At 39.6% G+C, this 20,113-nt stretch overlaps 1 protein-coding gene across 5 annotated transcripts in view; it reads left to right on the top strand.

Moving 5' to 3' along the window:
* Nucleotides 1–20,113, top strand: part of Lin52 (lin-52 DREAM MuvB core complex component) — an 86,469-nt gene that overhangs the window by 32,929 nt on the left and 33,427 nt on the right. The window contains exon 6 of one of the 5 annotated variants that reach the window (XM_028771931.1): nucleotides 12,261–12,390. The exons of 2 other annotated variants lie outside the window; for them this stretch is intronic. In XM_028771931.1, coding sequence (XP_028627764.1) covers nucleotides 12,261–12,332 — 72 coding nt within the window. In that variant the 3' untranslated portion in view covers nucleotides 12,333–12,390. Of the gene's footprint in view, nucleotides 1–12,260; nucleotides 12,391–20,113 lie in introns of those variants that run through there. 2 more of the 5 variants (XM_028771930.1, XM_028771932.1) reach the window with 2 other exon arrangements.

The following is a 20,113-nucleotide window of genomic DNA, read 5'->3' as shown; positions in this document are numbered from 1 at the left end:
TACCTTCAATCTCAGCATGCTCTTGGGGGGCAGAGGTCGGCAGATTGCTGAGTTAGAGCTAGCCTGGCCTAAGTAGCAAATTCCAGACAAGCCAAGGCTGTATAATGAGACACTGTCTGAAAAAAAAAAAAAAAAGGTGTGTGTGGTGGGGGTTGCTTTTTAGAATGTCTTTAGTGGTTTTTGTTTGTTTGTCTGGTTTGGTTTGGTTTGGTTTGGTTTTTTCAAGACAGGGTTTCTCTGTGTAGCCCTGGCGGTCCTGGAACTCACTGTAGACCAGGCTGGTGTTGAGCTCAGAAATCCACCTGCCTCTGCCTGTTTGTTTGTTTTTTTAATAGCAGTTTGGGAAGAAACTTGAAAAGAGAACTTCCCTTTAAATAGGTGGAACTGTAGACCAAATGTTTTCCTTCTAGTAGAGCTGATATTTAAGTAGATCTTTCAAGGTCAGAACTCCTTATGCTGGCTGTGCCTCCTGTGATGCTCTTTAAAAAGCCAGTGTGTGGAAATACAAACAGAAGATGTGTGATAAACTCAAGTTCTAGTCAGCCACCGTCCACATGGTATGGAGGTCATTTGGCGAGTCCCCCATGCCTTCCAGGTCTTTATGCTGATTGTCTTCTTTTTTGGCCACAGCCATCTACCATAGCTGAGAGTGGGAGGACCAATGGAGATGCAGAATTGGGCTCTTCTCAGAAACCATGATGAAAATACACTTTTTAAAAAAATGGTCCAAATGAAATTTGAAATTATCTGGGGGCTGCTGGGTGTGGTAGCTTATCTATAATCTCAGTACTCAGGAGGATCATGAGTTCAAGGCCAGCCTAGGCTACTCAGTAGATTCCAGGTTAGTCTGAACTATATATATACATGGTAAGACTGTTTCCAAAAAATTATCAGAAAGTTTTAATTTTTACCTTTCGCCTTACTGTAGAATTTCTTCTTTTCTTATTTAATCTTTTATTGGCTATTTTATTTACATTTCAGATGTTATCCCCTTACCCCATTCCCCCCAACCCAGGAACCCCCTACCCTAGCCCCCCTCCTCCTGCTTCTATGAGGATGTACCCCCACACACACACACTCCGACCTCCTCACCCTTGAATTCCCCCACACTGGGCATCCAGCCTTCATGGAACCAAGGATCTCCTCTCCTACCTATGCCGACAAGGCCATCCTCCCCTACATATACAGCAGGAGGTTTCTCTCTATGTGCTCCAGGCTGGTGGTTTAGACCCTGGGAGATCTGGTTGGTTGGTATTACTGCTCTCCCCATGGGCCGCAAACCCTTTCAGCTCATTCACTCTTCTCTCTAACTCCTCCATTGGGAACCCCACAATCAGTTCAGTGGGTAGCTGTGAGCATCCGCCTCTGTATATGTCAGGCTCTGGCAGACCTCTGAGGAGACAGCTATATCAGGCTCCTGTCAGCATGCACTTCCTGACATCCACATCAGCGTCTACCTTTTTGACTGCACATGGGATGGATACCCAGGTGGAATGGTCTCCAGACGGCCCCTCCTTCAGTTTCTGTCCCACACTTTGTCTCCATATTTGCTCCCTTGAGTATTTTGTTACTCCTTCTAAGCAAGACCGAAAGCACCCCAACTTGGTCTTCCTTCTTCATGAGCTTCATGTGGTCTGTGAGTTGAATCTTGGGTATTTCAAGCTTCTGGGCTAATATCCAACTATCAGTGAGTGAATACCATGTGTGTTCTTTTGTGGTTGGGTTACCTCACTCAGGATGATATTTTCTAGTTCCATCCATTTACCCAAGAATTTCTCGAATTCATTGTTTTTAATAGCTGAGTAATACTCCATTGTGTAAATGTACCACATGTTTTGTATCCATTCCTCTGTTGAAGAACATCTGGGTTCTTTCCAGCTTCTAGCTATTATAAATAAGGCTGCTATGAACATAGTGGAGCATATGTCCTTGTCCACTGGACAGTTTTAGCTCCTTTGCAAAGATCAAGTGACCATAGGTGTGTGGGTTCATTTCTGGGTCTTCAATTCTATTCCATTGATCTTCTTGCCTGTCTATAGAGTTTCTTCTTAATCAGCAATGGTTAACTGTTGTGTGTGGGCGTAGTGTCTGATTCCAGTCATTCTTGACCTCCTTTAGAACAGGAGAGTCGGTCTCCCTTTAGTTTTTAACACCTTTCCTATCACACCAACATTATCCTTCATAGTATAATTTTGTGAAACTACAATGTCACCTAATTCTTTGGAAAAGCTGTACTGTAGGGCTACTATATCCTCTATAACACAGGGATCTAAAAATAACTAACAGAGTCTCAAGTTACCACTTGGAACTACCCACATCGCGTTTAAGAACTTAAAGCTGTTTTCCTTAGTGAGTGCCTGTAGTTGACATCCATTTGGTACAAACCTTTCAGGTTTCTTTGTCAGTTTATGCAATCTAATTATAAGTACAGAAAGCTTCACCTCTCTGCCTGCTCAAGTCAGAAGAAGGTGCAAGTTCTAGATATATCTGATGGAAATGGGTTTTGTAATTGCTTAGGTTAAGATGCTTGGTATTACTAAGAAAATTTCCTACCAGAATACCATTTGAGTTGGGAATGGGGAGTACATCGCTACACAAGAAAGCAGAGAAAATTCTCTGCTTCTGTTGATGTCTCTGTCAAAAGTCAGCATTAGACACAGAGGGAAATGTCTTTTAAAAGAGCAGCACGTTAAAAAAAGTATGTCATTGCTAGCGAGTGCTACTGTTCTCTGATGGGCTTTCTCCATAGCCTTGGGTTAAGTTTAACAAATACAGAGGTTGAGAGGGGTCAGTCACATCTCTCCAGCTGTAAAGTGGACAGGCAGCCTTCTCCATGACACCTGAGAGCAGCTAGGCTCGACATGGAGCTCAGCTGCGGCATTGATCTGCAGACCACTGATAGAAGAGATGGTTTCGAGTTCTTCATGTGATGCTTTTTATTATTAATTGGGGTGTGTGTGTGTGTGTGTGTGCGTGCGTGTGTGCGCGCACGTGCGCGTGCGTGTTTAAAAACATATAAATACAACCTGCTGGGTATGTTCAGTATTGCTTGTATGTATGCTTTTAGGAGTGATCACTTGGTATTGAATAACCATTCAGGATCCCATCCCTTGGGAGACTGATCTTCCTTCTCTCAGTAGTCATTAATTTTCTGTAGCTCTTCATCTAGGTATGGGGGTCTCATGGGACTCTGTAGCGTTTTTTTGTTGTTTCTGTTAAATCCAATATTCTTTGTAAATGCCACTGCAGTCTTGTACTAGATTTTGAACTCCACCTGTCTTGACTGTTGCTATTTTTGCCACAACAAACATACTGACCCGAGTAGCTATCATTTTCCTCCAGAATACTGAGTTTATTAACTTGTTTCTTGACAGCAAGCTTTATCATGGACTCTTTATTTTGTATCTTCTTCTCTTCTAGACAAACTAGCTATAGAATTGATCTTTTCTCCAATATCCACCACATTGTACAACTAGAATAGTTCTGAAACTAATCAACAGGCGACCCCATTCCCTTCTAGAGCCCTCCATGGCTCTCTGCTGTTCCTTGGGTAAAGCAGCATCTTTAACTTGGCCTTGTGCTTTGCTTCCTCTTGCCTTTCTCACACCCTGCTCACCTCACAGCATGTGCATTCTCTGAGCATGTGTTCTGCATGTTTCAAGAGGAATGGTGAGGAAAAGAACTCAGGAACTCTCAGGAGAGATGAATCTCAATGGTACTTGGAGGCACTTAGGTGTCAGTGGAATGAGTATACTTCAGACTGGGAATAAACTTAACATACTAAAAAGTGGGTTGAAGCCGGGCGGTGGTGGCGCAAGCCTTTAATCCCAGCACTTGGGAGGCAGAGGCAGGCAGATTTCTGAGTTCAAGGCCAGCCTGGGCTACACAGAGAAACCCTGTCTCGAAAAACCAAAAAAAGAAAAAAAAAGTAAGTTGAGACAGCTGGGCAGTGGTGGCACACATTTGTAGTCCTAGCTAAAGGAGGCAAAGACAGGTGAATTTCTTGAATTCGAGGCCAGCCTGGTCTACAAAGTGAGTTCCAGGAAAGCTGGGGCTACAGAGAAACCTTGTCTGTCTCTCTGTGTCTCTGTCTCTCTGTCTCTGTCTCTCTCTCTCTCACACACACATACACACACACACACACACACACACACACACACAAAACAAAAAACAAACAGGGGAAGGGGGTGGAATTTGGTAAGAAAGATTCAGATTGTCAAGAACTATGTTGAAAATTGTTTCCTAAAACCTGAATGCAGCCCCTAGAAAACACTGAAGTGGGCGGTGATGGGCCTCAGGCCTTTTAAGGGAGCTTTTAGTGTTTTTTGTGTTTGGTTTAGCTACTTTTAAAATGAAAATAAATGGGAAAAAACTCTATTAATTTTAATTTTTAGGGAATAAGCTGATATTCCAGAAATATTCAACTTTTTAAATTGCTGGGGAAAAGGTCTGTGGTAGATATTTCTAGCATGAAAAGGAAAAGTATTTGTTTTCTGATTTCTGTATATTTAACAAAGCAGATTCTAAGAAATAAGGGGAGAGGGAGTTGGTAATGTTTTGTTTTACACAATAACAGGGATTAGTGAACCAGGGGCTAGATTTTATTTTACCGTGTTTTACATATATAGCCTTCTTTACAAGAGGCTTTGTTTAGTATTATGATTGGTTGAATGATTATGGTAGGTCTATGAGAAATTTAGAAGTTAGGCAATTCTCACCATTTATCAAAAGAAAATGTGATTTGTAGATGATACATTTTTTAAAAAGCTATCATTTTAAAACATAATATTCATAATATTTACTATAATATTTTACATTATAATATAAAGCTCTTTTTAATAGACTTTTTAATTGGCAATAAAGCTAGCAAGAACAGTTTTCAGCAAATCACATGGAAGTAGGTTCACTGAGAAACATTTAAAAGAAACAAAAAAAACTTAGCTTTAAATGCAAAATGAGGCCGGTCGGTGGTGGCGCAAGCCTTTAATCCCAGCACTTGGGAGGCAGAGGCAGGCGGATTTCTGAGTTCGGATTTCTGAGTTCGAGGCCAGCCTGGTCTGCAGAGTGAGTTCCAGGACAGCCAAGACTATACAGAGAAACCCTGTCTCAAAAAAAAAAAAAAAAAGCAAAATAAGTTTATGTTGTTTACTTATAGGGGTTGGGGGAAGCATCTTCCTCCTGGTTTTTAAAGGCAATTCTTTACCTTCTTTGTAGCGTTCTGCCTGCTGCACACTGTGCATGATTTTGTCCTGCTTATGGTGAAGATTCTCATCCTCCCAATAGGATCAATATTAAACCAGCAGTCTTTACCTCCTCGATCCATATTAAACCTGTCTAGGAGAGAGTCTGCTTATTGGATAATATAGCTACACCGGGGCTCTATGACAGTATCTTTTGCTGCCTCATTAACTCTTGAGCTTTAGAACAAGATAAAACTGCCTTAAAGCCTCTTATCTGATGTCTGGTGTAACCTGCAGAGAGCAGGAGAGCCATTAGTTTATGTTAGAAATCAAATGGCCCTCTGCAGTGCAGGAAGTACTGATTAAACCTGAAGGATCCCTGGAGAACACTACAGCTGTCAGAGGGGTGGTAGCTGTCCCTCATGAAAAGGGAAATCTGGGCCAGAGGTCCCAGTGGGGCGGTGCTTTGAGAGCGTGGCACGTGGCTGCCCCAGCTGTTCTGCTTTGCCTAATGAATTGTTTTACAAGCAGAGGCTGGGTATTATCATCACAAGCTGCCTTCCTGCGGGACTGGAGCCGGTCACATAATAAGTAACGTTAGTGATGGTAATTGAAATGTGATGGCTCTCCTGAGAGCTCTCCAGCCCTGGAACTGGTGGGCACTTGTGGATTGTCTTGTCCTACCCAAGTCCTGGTTGAAGTGTGTCCTCCCTCCCTCCAGTGTCATGATACTGTTGTGGGATTTTTTTATCTCTTGTTCCTGCCCAATATGGAAATTCATGAACAAAGGCAATGTTTGGAACGCTATAATGGCTTCAAGTACAAAAAGAATCACTTTGACTTTTTATTTAAATTATGCAACATTGCTACAGCAAAGAAAACCCACTTACTCCTTTTAAAGGAACCAGTTTAGAGCTCTCTGTGGGGTCTGAAGGGAATATTATTACAAACTTGTGAGTAATACAACCCCTTTATATGAAGAAATTTAGATAGCATGGGAGAATATAACGTCAAAAGAAAAGCACATTATGTGCTGAGTTTATCAGAGGCGACCATTACCACCCCAGTTTCTCTATAAACACAGACACATTGTATACTTGGATTTATGTTTGTTTTGTTGTTTTTTGTTTTGGTTTTGTTTTGTTTTGTTTGGTTTGGTTTTGTTTTGTTTTTTGAGACAGGTTTCTCTATGTAGCCCTGGCTGTCCTGGAACTCACTCTGTAGACCAGGCTGGCCTCGAACTCAGAAATCCACCTGCCTCTGCCTCCCAAGTGCTGGGATTAAAGGCGTGCGCCATCACGGGTTTATGTTTGTTATTACATAGCTATAGGATAATTTATATACACGTTGTGACTTTTGGCCTACAATCTCAGACATATTTGTATATATTAATATATGTTATAAATATATTTTGTATAGAGGCCCCATCACTGTTCTTAGTTGCTACATAGAGTTTCATTGTGTCGATACACCAATATAAGACTCTCACTAGGTAATTTGACTTAATATGTTTGGTTGAATTTATGATTTCTGCTCTATGTATGGTTTAAACTTTGATTTCTCATGTGATTTTCCTTTCTTCAGGATTATTTAACCTAGGATTGTTTTAAAATAGGAAATGCTGAAGGCAAAACTTTTATGGGATTAGAATGAATCTTGTCATGTGTCATCAGCAAGATATTTATGTATTGCTATGCTCCCTGCAGTATATTTTCCATTCTTTCCTTTGGTAAATGAAAAGTGTTTGGTACCAAATAGCTAGGAGGAAAAACTTTGATGCAATCCAAGACATCTATAGAGACATTCTTTAAAATTGAATTAATGTTTTTTTCCCTTCATTTTCTGCTTCAGAAGTCCCAGGAATCAAGCTTTTAGGTGCATTAATGAACTTGGGGAATTCTTAATGCATGGAGTTAGGCTTCCTTCAGGCTTTAAGGGCCTGGCAGTGGGTGGCAGTGTAGTGAAAAGAGCCAACTCTGGAAGATTCAGGCCAGTGATAGGAGAAATCAGTTGTCTTCTTGGGGGAGCAAACCTAATTTTAGTGGCATATGACGTCAGTGAGAGAATCTGTTTACAAGTTGAAGAGTAGAAAAGTTCATGTCTGTTAAAATTGGGGACATTGCGTGGACTTTCAAATTTAAAGCCTTTTAAACCTCTCAATACCTCAAAGTCTCCTTTTGTCTAAACTGATTTTGTTTTGTCTATGACTGATTATTTTTTTCTGTCCTTAATGTTAAATATCAGGATAGTGTATAGCTCTTAGTTTAGTAATAATAATTACTGTTTATTTTTGTCTAAGCCGTCATGAGTGGTAGGTATAGCATTTTTCTTAGGCTTCTCTGGTTGTTGGAGAGCCTCCAAGCCTCTGTTGTTTGAAATAGTCACCACTGGCCACATGTGTCTGTTCAAAGTAATTAATTAAATCAACTTTAGACTCCCCAGCCACACTAGCAGAAGCTCAGTAGCCACATGCAACTAACTAGTCAACTAGTGTATTGGACAGCACCACTTTGAACTGAAGGTTAACAAACTACAAGGATTTTTGTTTTCTCTGTGAGCTAAGTAAGGATGGCTTCTACATTTTTTTAAGGAGCTGGGGGACATGTCAGACAGAGAAGGTTTTGAAACACAAAGTGAATATGACCTCAAAGCTGAGTGTATTTAATGTTTTATGCTTTATAGGAAAATTTACTGAACCTTGGACCTCCCTGACCTTTTCTGTCCCCTGGCCCCAAATTCAGTTAGGTTAAGAGCATCCCTGTGCCATTAGAATGTTGTGAATCTATTAAGTAGGTCTATAGACAGCATTCAGAGCAGAGTTCTTAAGGTGATGGCTGGAGGAGTGACTGTAGAGTAAGACAAAGCAGACAAGTGTCTGTTTCCTGGAGCTAGCAACTTGGATGAGCACTTAAAATAGGTAAGATGTAATTATCAGCTGCTTAAGCTTTGCGAATACATAGCTCTAGTTTAACAGAACCCCGTTCTGATTCTGTACACTAGTCTGTGTTTCCTAACTACTAAATTCCTCTGTCTTACTCTGAAAGGAAACTAATGACTGTACTTCTGCAGGTGTATTTGGCTTACTTTAGGAAATCATTTGCCATGAATACTTATTTTATTTTTAATGCTGGGGCCCAGTGCAATACTTCTGCTCGTAACTTATTTGGTCTTTTAGGAAGAACAAAGCAAAAAGTTGTCAGTATTCCCAACATCTGAGAAATATGTATGACTAATAAATCTTCGTTAAATGGAAGACTCACAAATCTCCCTTTAAAATGAGCATCTGGAACTTTTGGGACAAATTAGAGAACTAACTTGATGCTTTCCACATAGGATTTTGAGATGCCTTTATGAATTCCAGAGTTTGTGATAACTCTGAACACATAGTTTTTCCTCTAAAAAGAAGGCAAGGTTGATGAAAGTTAGTTACTCATTTGAGCTTTTAAGTCAATCATTCTATAACTAGAGGTAACTAAACTGGTTTTCCCGCAAAAATAAATGCTTTGATAAAACACATTGAATTATTAGTAAAATTTTAACTTGACTTTGCTTAAATCTTTAAACTCAAGAGAGCTATGTGCCAGATTAGGAAGGGCTACTGTAGATCATCAAGAAAACTAAACAGAAAAGGGCTCGTTTCCACAGATCCCAGGAAAAGGAGGTCAGTGGGAGAGGAAAAGAGGACTAAGGCTTTGGGACAATATTTCCTGAGACATCTTCATGAAGTAAAAACTTCCTTCAAATGAAGCTTCAGTGGTTTTATCACCAAAAGCTCTATGGTGGTTATGGTGTCAGCGGCTCCTGTGTTAGAGCTTAATAAATACCCAAGTTCTAGTCCTCCAGTACCATGCCTCTGCCGCTCCTTCCAACCTGTCTCTCAGCCCTTCCGTTCAGTTCTTAGTTCACTTTTATGTGCGACCTCCAAACATTTGTCTCACCCTCTTGCCTTGTCAGGATTTAAATGCTCCTGTTCCGTGTCTGGGAAAATAATTGGATTGAAATTCTCCTTCCATAAGGCATGACAAGTGACTTCATTTAGATCTGCTGATCTCCAGTAAAAGATCTCGTTTTCGTAGGAGCACAGATGAACCTTTCCCAGGCTGTTTACCAAGCTTTGTGCTTAGCGTTTTGTGATGCTGGTGAATAGATGGCAAAGGCACTCGGCCTTCAGTAGTTGGGCTCTAGCTGACAGTTTTCAAGTATTAAGGAAAACGGGCGGTGGTGGCACACGCCTTTAATCCCAGCACTTGGGAGTCAGAGGCAGGCGAATTTCTGAGTTCGAGAGTTCGAGGCTAGCCTGGTCTACAGAGTGAGTTCCAGGACAGCCAGGGCTACACAGAGAAACCCTGTCTCGAAAAGCCAAAATAAAATAGAATAGAATAGAATAGAATTAGACTAGACTAGACTAGACTAGAATAGACTAGACTAGACTAGAATAGAATAGAATAGAATAGATAAAATAAATAAATAAAATAAATAAAATAAAAAATAATATAATATAAAATAAAATAATAAAAATAAATAAAATATAAAATAAAATAAATAAAATCTATAAAAACAAGACGGAAAACTGTGCCCTGGCTTGGTGGGATATACCAATAATCCTAGCACTTGCATTTGAAAGACTGAAAGTCAAGAGCTGAGTCTAAGCCAGCCTGTAATATTTAGTGGAGTCAAACCAAGTCTGGGCCCAGCTATGTAAGATCCCCTTTCAAGATAAGAGAAAACCTAAATGGTGTGTGTGAGAGGGTGACTTGCCCTGTATCTGGGACTTCTTTTTCCTGAACTGGGTTACCACTCCTGAAAAGGCATTTTCTTTAGTGTCTTAAGGCTCTTAGACTAGCAGGGAATACTGTTGTTTTCTCCATACAGATTGCACATTGCTTTTTTAGCTTTTCATTGCTACAGGATAGCATCCCAGAGAACTTACCTAAAGGAAGAAAGTGTTATGGAAAGTCATGGCAAAGGAAAGCTGCTTGTCTCCTGGCAACCAGAAAGCAGAGAGACTGAGACAGACAGGAAGAATCCAGAAACAATGTATATCTTTCAAAGCCATGCCCTTACAGACGTGCTTCTTAAGAGCCCTTTCAGCTATGACTTCTCAGTGTATTAAATCACTGGTGAACTTACATGCCCTGTGTTGTGATCCTCTAGCATTGTTAGTGCCAGGGAACTGGAGGTCAAGCGTCTTGTGTATTGGGAAAACACTTAGAATCCAAGCCATAATGTTACCATGGTGTGGAAGAGTCAATCTGACTCCAACAGCTCTCAAAGGATATCTGGTTATCTGGGATTTTCACCATTAAATTGCCAACACTTAGCGTAATTGGAGCATAATAGTTATCCATTGTCTGGTACATGCTTTTTCTCTTTCATGATTTGTGTAAACAAAGGCATTTTCATTTATTATAAGTCATTTTGGGGCTAAGGGATATGGCTTATTAGTAGAGCACTTGATTAGCAAAGCCCTGGACTTGACCCCCTGCACTACTCCACCCCTAACGCAAAAAAGGAAGAAGAGTTGAAGGAAGGTCAGTTTTATGTTGTTGGGAAAAGAATGATTTTTTTTTCCATAGCGAGATCTACTATTTTCTCTACTTCTGGTCTTAGAAATTACATTGTTTCTGTTCTTGTTGTTTACTGGTAGTATGTAAACTGAGCGTGTGCACAATGGGCTGTTACCATCTATATGTGCTTTGATTTTTGTTTGATAGGTATTAACAGATCCTACTAGGACTGAAAACTATAGACTCTTCTATGAGGACACTACCTTTGTCCTTTGTGTTTTTGCTCTTTTGCGTTTACTTATGCGTGTGTGTGTGTGTGTGTGTGTGTGTGTGTGTGTATGTGTGTGTGTAGAGTTTGGCATGCTCATGGAGGTCAGAGACAATTAGAGCTTGTTCTCTCTGCATCATGTGGGTTCCAGAGATTGAACTCAAGTCGTCAGGCTTGACACAGCAAGTGCTCTTACCCACTGAGCCACTTAATTAGCCTTTTATTTTTATTTTTTTGTCTGGCCTCTTATTTTATCAAGAGTGAAGCTGGTTTTGCAGAAGTTGGCAAGCTAATCCTCAGGCTCATGATGTATTTCAACACATCCAAATGGTTAAACAGTCTTACCAAAGAACCAAACTGAAGGACTCCTAATTCCTAGTTTCATAACTTACTTCAAAGCTGTTGTCAGCAAAGGCAAGGACGGGGAGACACAGTGGCACAGCGCTGTGCTGTCACCTGCAGCAGCCATAGAATTCCCTTCGTCTTTTAGGGGATCTCAACTCTAGTAAAACGGAATCCTTGGCTTGTAGACAAAAAAGAATTACAGGACAAGTCAGACAACTCAAGCAGAGTTGAAGTTTATAAAACATAGAAAGGTACTCAAGGAAGAATAAGGCACATTGACGAGCATGTGGATTTCTCAAAGAAAAGTTGCTTTTAAGTGCCTTGGGTATACATGGCTACCATTTTTAACAGTTTTCAAGTTACATCTCAAAGGGTTGTGTCTCACACACATACTTTTAATAAATAAGATTATAGGATATCTCTGGAGGTATCTTCAATAGAGTTACAATTTTGTTTTTTTTGTTTTGTTTTGTTTTTTGTTTTTCCCAAGACAAGGTTTCTCTGTGTAGCCCTGGCTGTCCTGGAACTCACTCTGTAAACCAGGCTGACCTTGAACTCAGAGATCCACCTGGTTCTGCCTCCTAAATGCTGGGATTAAAGGTGTGAGCCACCATCTGGCAGTGAGGTTACAATCTGATATGACCAAGGAGCTTTTAAAGTTACACAAGTGGTCATGGTGTATCCTTTTAGTAAATGGTTTTTGTGAGACTCCTAGAAAATTGTAAGTTTACAGCTTAGTGGGGAGGGAGATTATACACACTTAGGCCATAAGCTTGGTTCATTCCTGTTAAAACATTCTTATATGAACTCTTTCTGTATAAAAGAAATATTGTCCCTAATTTAACACTCTTTATAGCAAATATGTTAATTGTGTTGCATTTCTTTACTGTTGGCTGACAAGAGGCACCAGGATAAAGTATTCATTTCTCTTCCCATGTCCTGTCTTTCCTCCTGCCTCAGCATAGCAATCAATGCTTTGTGGAAGTGCCTGAAGACACCATACAGATCAATGGACTGGAGATGAAAACCTAGGCGTCAATCTTTACATTTACAATCATTGGGCATTTGACAAAAGTTCAAAACTACTTGAAAGGGGGAACTGTAGTCTCTTTAACAGATGGTATAAAGACACCTGAATATCCATTTGCAAAATTTAAAATTTAAGACCATATCTCACTCCTCCCCCACAATATGCAAAACTAACTGAAAGTAGAGCGTTATCTTAAATATAAGAGTTGGAACTTAAAACTCTTGTTCTTTCTTTTTTTTTCTTTTTTTTTTTGGGGGGGGGCAGGGTTTCTCTGTAGCCCTGGCTGTCCTGGAAGTCACTCTGTAGACCAGGCTGACCTTGAACTCAGAGATCCACCTGCTTCTGCCTCCCAAGTGCTGGGACTAAAGGCATACGCCACCACTGCCTGGTGGAACTTAAAACTCTTAAAAAGAAATAGTTATAAATATTGATGACCTTCAAATTAGCAGTGGCTTCGTAGATGTACTACAAAAAGCATACTGTTTAGAAATGGGGAAACAGTTGAGGTCCAGCAAAGTTCAGAACTGTGAGCTGTAAAAGTGCCATTGAGGAGGTGGTAGGGAAACACAGGAAAGTAACCTGCATGTCACCACCCGTGCAGTGACCACATGGACTGTTAGTCAGACGGATGACTCTCCACCAGTGCAGTGACCACATGGACTGTTAATCAGCTTTGAAAGAAGGAAGATCTGACCTATAACTTTGAGGATATTACACTAAGTGAGAAAAAAAAAAGTCACAGTAAAATAAATACCACAGGGTTCCATTCACATGAAGTAACTAAAATAATCAAACCCATAGAAACGAAAGCAGACTAGTGGGTGCCAGTTGGGAGGAGAGAGAATGAGTTGTTTTTATTTTTTTTAATGGTTTCAATTGCAGAGGGTGAAAAAGTTTTGTTTGATATTAATTGATCCTAATGTTAACAGGTGAATTGTGCATTTTAAAATATACAGTGGTAAGTTTTTATGTGTTCACTATAACTTTAAAAAGAGAGGTCCTAAGGAAAAAAAGAGAGGTCCTATTTTTACAATATGTGAGTAATGTCTCAATTTTTAAGATGTATGAGGAAGAAAGAAAATAACCTTGTCCAAGGATCCTAAAGAGATGTGGCAGAGTCTTATCAGCCTGCTTCCTGTAGTGTATACTGATTTCAAATCATGAAGTCTTTTTCACTTCATTTTTTTCTTACATTTTTCAAGATGGGTTTGAATTATCTTCTGATCTTCCCTTGTACTTTAGTATCTGAGCTCCTACCAAGGTTAGCATCTATTAAGATTTGTGTACTATAATAAGGAGAATAAGTAGAACATTTACTATGGGCTGTTTTGAAAAGCAGTGTGCTAGACCTTGGGTGTCAAATACGTAAGCATCTCTCAAAGCATTAATGGCCTTGTTAGAGAAACAAGACAATTTATAAGACAGTTGCTCACAGTGAAGACAGTGTACTACGTGAGAGCCACTTACTAGCATAGTTCACAGACATGTGAGATAGAGCAGGCCATGGAGAAAGTGAAATAAAAGAAACAAATCCTTATGTTATCGGTGGTGATTGGTTTCCTCCTAACTGTCAGAGTCTGTGTAAAATGTATCATTCTGTATAGCAGTTGCTATTACATTGGCCAACTCAAATTCTTTTCCTCATACCCATTTCCCTTGTTGGCAATACATTGCTGGTTTGTCTGTTCTTACACATATAGACCAGTAATTAAACAGAGAGGCAGGTCGATCATATGACATAATTTGGCCACTGAAGCATGCAGTGCCTCTCTCTGTTTGTCCTATTAAGCCCGTGAATGGTAACAGAGAAAAATGGGAAAGCCACCACTGCCGTGTATCTCTGGCCTAGTGAATCTGACCTGTACCTTGACAATGATTTTGATTATGTTCGCTCTCTATGTTGAATGGATTTACTATCCATTGGAATCTCAAAAACCCTTCTTTTAAAATACATATTCTTTTCTTTTTTAAAATGCCTTTTCGAGTCAAACGTTTACTTCTTTGTGACAGACAGTGATGGTTGTAAGTACTCATCAGGCAGGGCTTGTTGTTAAAGCTCTGGAGCGGTTAGCTACTGTTGCAGCTCATCTTTTTTTAAAAACTATTCAAGAATCCTTTAAAAGGAATTAGCAAGAACATTGTTAAGAATTCGTAGCAGCCCTGATATATATCAGTTCTGGCTTGGCAGGTTTTGACCCAGGACTGCAATGTTTTATTACCCTAAGCTGTATAAAGACATATACTTATAGCACCACTTTTGTAGCAGATATGTTTATAACTCTACAAAATGATTAGACTGACGTAAAGCAATTCTCTAAATTCATGGGTGTTAAACTATTCTGGCAGCTGTCTCCTTTTTGCCCTTAGGTTGAGACATCACGAAGAGATAAGACTGTGCCAGGTCTGCTCAGCACATGGATGAGGTTAGGCACAGCACTCTTACTCTATTGACAAGGCTCTTGGTCACTATACATAGAAGAAATCCTGGGGTAGAGGCTCCAGTTATAGTAATTCCATTCAATTCCAGTAATATCTTGATTTTAAGAGAGTATTTTAAACACATTCCATATGATCATATAAAAAAGAAGTTAGAACATAACAATGTACTTGAATTCTAACTAAAATAACTTACTGAGTATTGAAAAACATATCATCTAAACTAGATGTGAGCCGGGAGATGGTGGCGCACGCCTTTAATCCCAGCACTTGGGAGGCAGAGGCAGGCAGATTTCTGAGTTTGAGGCCAGCCTGGTCTACAGAGTGAGTTCCAGGACAGCCAGGGGTACACAGAGAAACCCTGTCTCGAAAAAACCAAAAAATAAATAAATAAATAAATAAATAAATAAATAAATAAATAAATAAATAAAGTATAAACTAGATGTGATATTTCACACATACATAAATCACACTGAGGTGGAAACAGTAAGATTATTAGGTTGAGGCCAGCCTGGGCTATATAATGCTTTGGTAGCCAGCCTAAGCTATGTACTATATAATTCTGTTTCAAAAAGCCAAAGGTAGAATGTTTCAAAAAGCCAAATGGCGTGGTGGCTGTTGCCTGTAATCCCAGCATGTGGGAGCCTCCCTTAGGAGAGTGGTGCCAGGAACTTAAGGCCAGCCTGGGCTACAGGGTGATAGACAGTGTCTAAATAAAACAAAGAAATGTAGCTTAGTTGGTCTATCATGAATTCTACCCCAGAACCACAAACAATAAAAAAGCATTATCTCTTGAGGAGCCAGAGGTCCTGGTTAGGGTTCAGAGGGCTTGACTGGAACTTCAGATATATTGACACAGGCTTTTCCAGAATCCAACTGGGCTTCTTTCTAGTAATCCCTGGACTCCAGATCCAGGTGGGAACCCCAGAGTCTGCGGAAAACATGGTGATCCCAGCAGCCTTGACCTCTCTTTCCCTAAGCACTTTCTGCCTGCATCATGATGCCTCAGATTCCTTTAACTTCAGACAATTGGTACTTTGAAATAGTGTCCCTGAATTAGTAAATGCTCACTCGGTTTCTGTCATAGAACACCTGAGGTTCCATAATTTATAAAGGGTTCTTTAGCTCACAGTTCTGAAGGGTTGAAGTTAGAGTTGGGTATGTGCGTTTGATAAGACCCTCACGCTGCATGCTAATACAACAGAGCAGCTGAAAAGCAAGTCAGAGCATGCAGAGGAGGTGCAGCCACTTTGGAAAACTGGTGGGCACTGATTAGACGTGTGCCCTGTGACACAGTGACTGTAGTAGTAGATGTGTGTCCTAGAGACAGAAAAGCATATATTTTCCTATCAAGATTCCTTCAGTGTTAGTGAGGTGGCTGTCGATGATCGGAAGTGCACTGACAGTAGCCAGAGTAGTGTAGCCATTTGTGTTCAAGCCCATCATAGAGGGTCGAGAGGTGGATGGCTACGCACTTGTAGGAGACCCAGATTTGTTTCCCAGTACCCAGGTGACAGCTCACAACCACTTATAACTCAGTTGTCAGGATCTGGAGTCCTCTTCTGACCTTTCTGGGCTCCTGAATATACACAGTGCACATACGTAATACTCTCACACACTTACACATTAAATAAGTAAGAAACATTTTTAAAGAAAATAATAGAATATAGTTATAAAAATACACAAACCGTTAACTGATTCAGTAGCACAAGTCATTGTAGGAGCATTAAGTGACACAAAAATACAGAAGAGCACAGGTTATACAGCTCAAGTTCAGAAACTGTCAATTGAAAATAAAGGTTCGCCCGCCAGTGGCGCACGCCTTTAATCCCAGCACTTGGGAGGCAGAGGCAGGCGGATTTCTGAGTTCCAGGCAAGCCTAGTCTACAGAGTGAGTTCCAGGACAGCCAAGGCTACACAGAGAAACCCTGTCTCAAAAAACAAAAATAAATAAATAAATAAGTAAGTAAATAAATAAATAAATAAATGTTGCCTTGGTATTACAATGATGGCTGGGAGGACCCATAAGGAGAGTGGTGACATCTGGTGACCATAGTCATTCTCTATATTTTGTTTCATGAGTATGTGATTTTGTAAGGTTTCTTATATATTCTTACACAGTTTTCTATATATATGTTATACCTCCAAAATTAAAAGTTTTTAAAGACAAGAAGTACAAGTTGAAATAAATTGACTAGAGTCCAGTAACTGCGTTCTCCTTAAGTTGAAATGTAGCTCTTACAGCTGGGTTTGGTTTTGAAGCTCAGGAGAGGAATATTGAACAAGGACGGTTTTCTAGCCAGAGAGGAAGAGGCGTTTTCTAGGGTTGTTCTTCTCAGCGGCAGCTATTAATATGCACAGTGATTTTGTGCCTTAAAGTTTAGGTCTTATTTTTGTTTGTTTTGTCCTTTGAGATATGATCTTACTGTATAGCCTTGGCTGGCCTTAAACTCATAGAGCATGTGCCCATCTCTGCTTCCCAAGTGCTGGGATTAAAGGTGTGTCAACATGTCTGCCTCATTTTGTTATTTTTTCTCTTTAGCACATCCTTAATATTAAAACTTTGCTCTCAGCTGGGCAGTGGTGGCGCACGCCTTTAATCCCAGCACTCGGGAGGCAGAGGCAGGCAGATTTCTGAGTTCGAGGCCAGCCTGGTCTACAGAGTGAGTTCCAGGACAGCCAGGGCTACACAGAGAAACCCTGTCTCGAAAAAATAAAAAAATAAATAAATCAATCAATCTTTGCTCTCAGTGTATCATTAAATGAGGTGCCGCTGGATTACAGAGAGGTTGATAATGCCATTCAGTAGATGGCAGCATTTCCTTTGAAGTTTTTAGTTAGGTGGGCATATGGGATGAACCGTAGCAACTTTTCAGTAGGAATGAAGCATCTCCTAAGAGGGACAGGTAGACAAGAGTTTTTTTCATTTGCTATATTATTATCTTGAATGAACCAACAAGATTTAGGGTTCAGAAACATATAGAATACATGGGTTTCCACATAAAATCACAGAAGAGCCTTAAAAAGTTTTATACTGTGTCATTATTTCAGGGAGTGTTAATTTAGGAATGTCTGTGTGTCCCAAGATTGAGATCGTTACTGCCTGCGGTGGGCAAAGATGTGGGTGAAATTTACTCATAAGGAGATTACAGAGTTATTGAACAAAAATTAAGAGAAAAAATAAAGTTGATTTGTTTTTATGTTTATTTAAAACAGTTTTCTGTGTATAGGTATTTTGCCTACATGTACATAGGTGCATCACTTACATGGTGCCTGCAAAGGCTACAAAGGCATCTCTTCAGCCTTTGCAGTTTATTTTAATACAAATAAATGTTATTTGTATAGTCTCCTTTTGATGTTAATTTTCCCTTAAATGGTGGTACTGGAGAAAAGCATTAGATTTAAGAATTCTGGTATTTTCATTGTAAGGACTTTGTCTCAGATTAAAATCAGGTGAGATAGGTGTCAAGAATTATCAGCTAGAGGGTTAAAGAAATGGGTTAAGGGCTCTGGCTGCTCTTGCAGAGGACCCAAGGTCAGTTCCCAGCACCACATGGTGGCTCACGACCATCTGTAACTACAGTTCAGAGGTTCTAATGGCCTTGTCTAGCAAAATGGCTCAGCAGGTAGTTAATTCCCACCAAGCCTGAAAATCTGCGATTGATCCTCTGGACCCACATAGTAGAAAAGTAGAAAGAGAACTGAATCCTTTAAGTTGTTCTCTGACCTCTCTGTCTCTGGTTATTCTCTCTTCCTCTCTTTTTCTCTCTCTTTCTCTCCCTCTCTCTCTCTCCCACTTTTTTTTTCTCTCTCTCTCCATATATGTGTCTGCGTGCGCGTGTGTATATGTATATATAGATATCTATATCTATACACACACACGCACACGCGCGCACAGGCAAAACATGTATACACATAAAAATATTAAAACAATTATTTGTTTTATTTTTGTGTATGAGTGTTTGCCTGTATGTATATGTGTGCACCTGGTGGCCCTCATGACACTTGGGCCTTGACTTTCCCATATGTAGTATTTTAAATGCAGACATTGAGTCTTAAAGGAAATATATGTTTCACTTGAGGATTATTAACAGAATCCTAATGCACACGTTGACTAATTTCACAATTTAGGAAGTTTATGCTTCTGAAGGTTTTAAGGAGGAAAGAGACACAGTCTAGAGTGGTTTTGTTTTTTGTTTTTTGGGTTTTTTTTTTGTTTTTTGTTTTTTTTTGTTTTTTGTTTTTTGTTTTTTTTGGTTTTTTGAGACAGGGTTTCTCTGTGTAGCCCTGGCTGTACTGGAACTCACTCTGTAGACCAGGCTGGCCTCGAACTCAGAAATCCGCCTGCCTCTGCCTCCCGAGTGCTGGGGTTAAAGGCATGCGCCACCACCGCCCGGCCAGTCTAGAGCGTTAAGCTGTTTAGGTTAAGCATGTATTATATTTGCAGACACCTTCTAGTTATATGTTAACATTAGATTGACTTTGCTTTTCCTTTCTTCCTATTTGTTGTACACATGCCTTTTAAAAAGAGGTTTTCTGCTTACTGTAATTCACATGGTGATAATGTCTTTTGGGGAAGTATATTTACACCACTGATAACTAATTATGTTAACAACTCAATGTACTTTTGCTATTTGTATTAGGCCAAAATATGTATATATGATTTTTAATTTATAAAATTCTTATTAAAATTTTGAAGATAATTTTAGTGGAAAGTTATTTTCTTTTCAAAAGCATACCTTATTTTGTAAATAGACAAAGTTATGCATGTTTTGACTGCTTTTTGATCTAGTTCGTAAATTGTTACTATTTTTTAACAAACATTATAGTTTTATATGTAAAAGGGAGTTCTATCATTTTTTTCCTATTATTATTGATGTGGTACATTTGTTAGTGAAATGGCTCAGTAACTAAAGCTTTGCCATGTAAGCTTGATGACCTTGGTTCAATCTCTGGAACTCATATCAAAATGGAAGGCGACAACCATCTCAGCATAAGATGTCCTCTGTGGCACATGTGTATCTATGCACACACAGTAAGAAATAAGCCATTCTTAATTTAAAAATTAATGTGTCAGCCAGGTGTTAGTGGTGCATGCATGCATTTAATTCCAGCTCTTAGGAGGCAGAAACAAGAGAGTCTCTAAGTTCAAGGCCATCCTGGTCTACAAAGTTCCAGGACAGCCAGGGCTACTCAGAGAAACCTTCGGTGGGGAGGATAGTGAATCAATAAAGTCCATAAAATTTAGGTTTTTGGTTTTCTTCATTTCTTCTTTTAAAAAATGGAATATACATATACAAATGCATATATATATATATATATATATATATATATATATATATATAAT

This window comes from Grammomys surdaster, unplaced genomic scaffold (genome assembly GCF_004785775.1).
Source record: "Grammomys surdaster isolate TR1022 unplaced genomic scaffold, NIH_TR_1.0 210, whole genome shotgun sequence".
NCBI lineage: Eukaryota > Metazoa > Chordata > Mammalia > Rodentia > Muridae > Grammomys > Grammomys surdaster.
The sequence above is the reverse complement of the archived record's forward strand: the minus strand, read 5'-3'. Positions and strand labels throughout refer to the sequence as shown.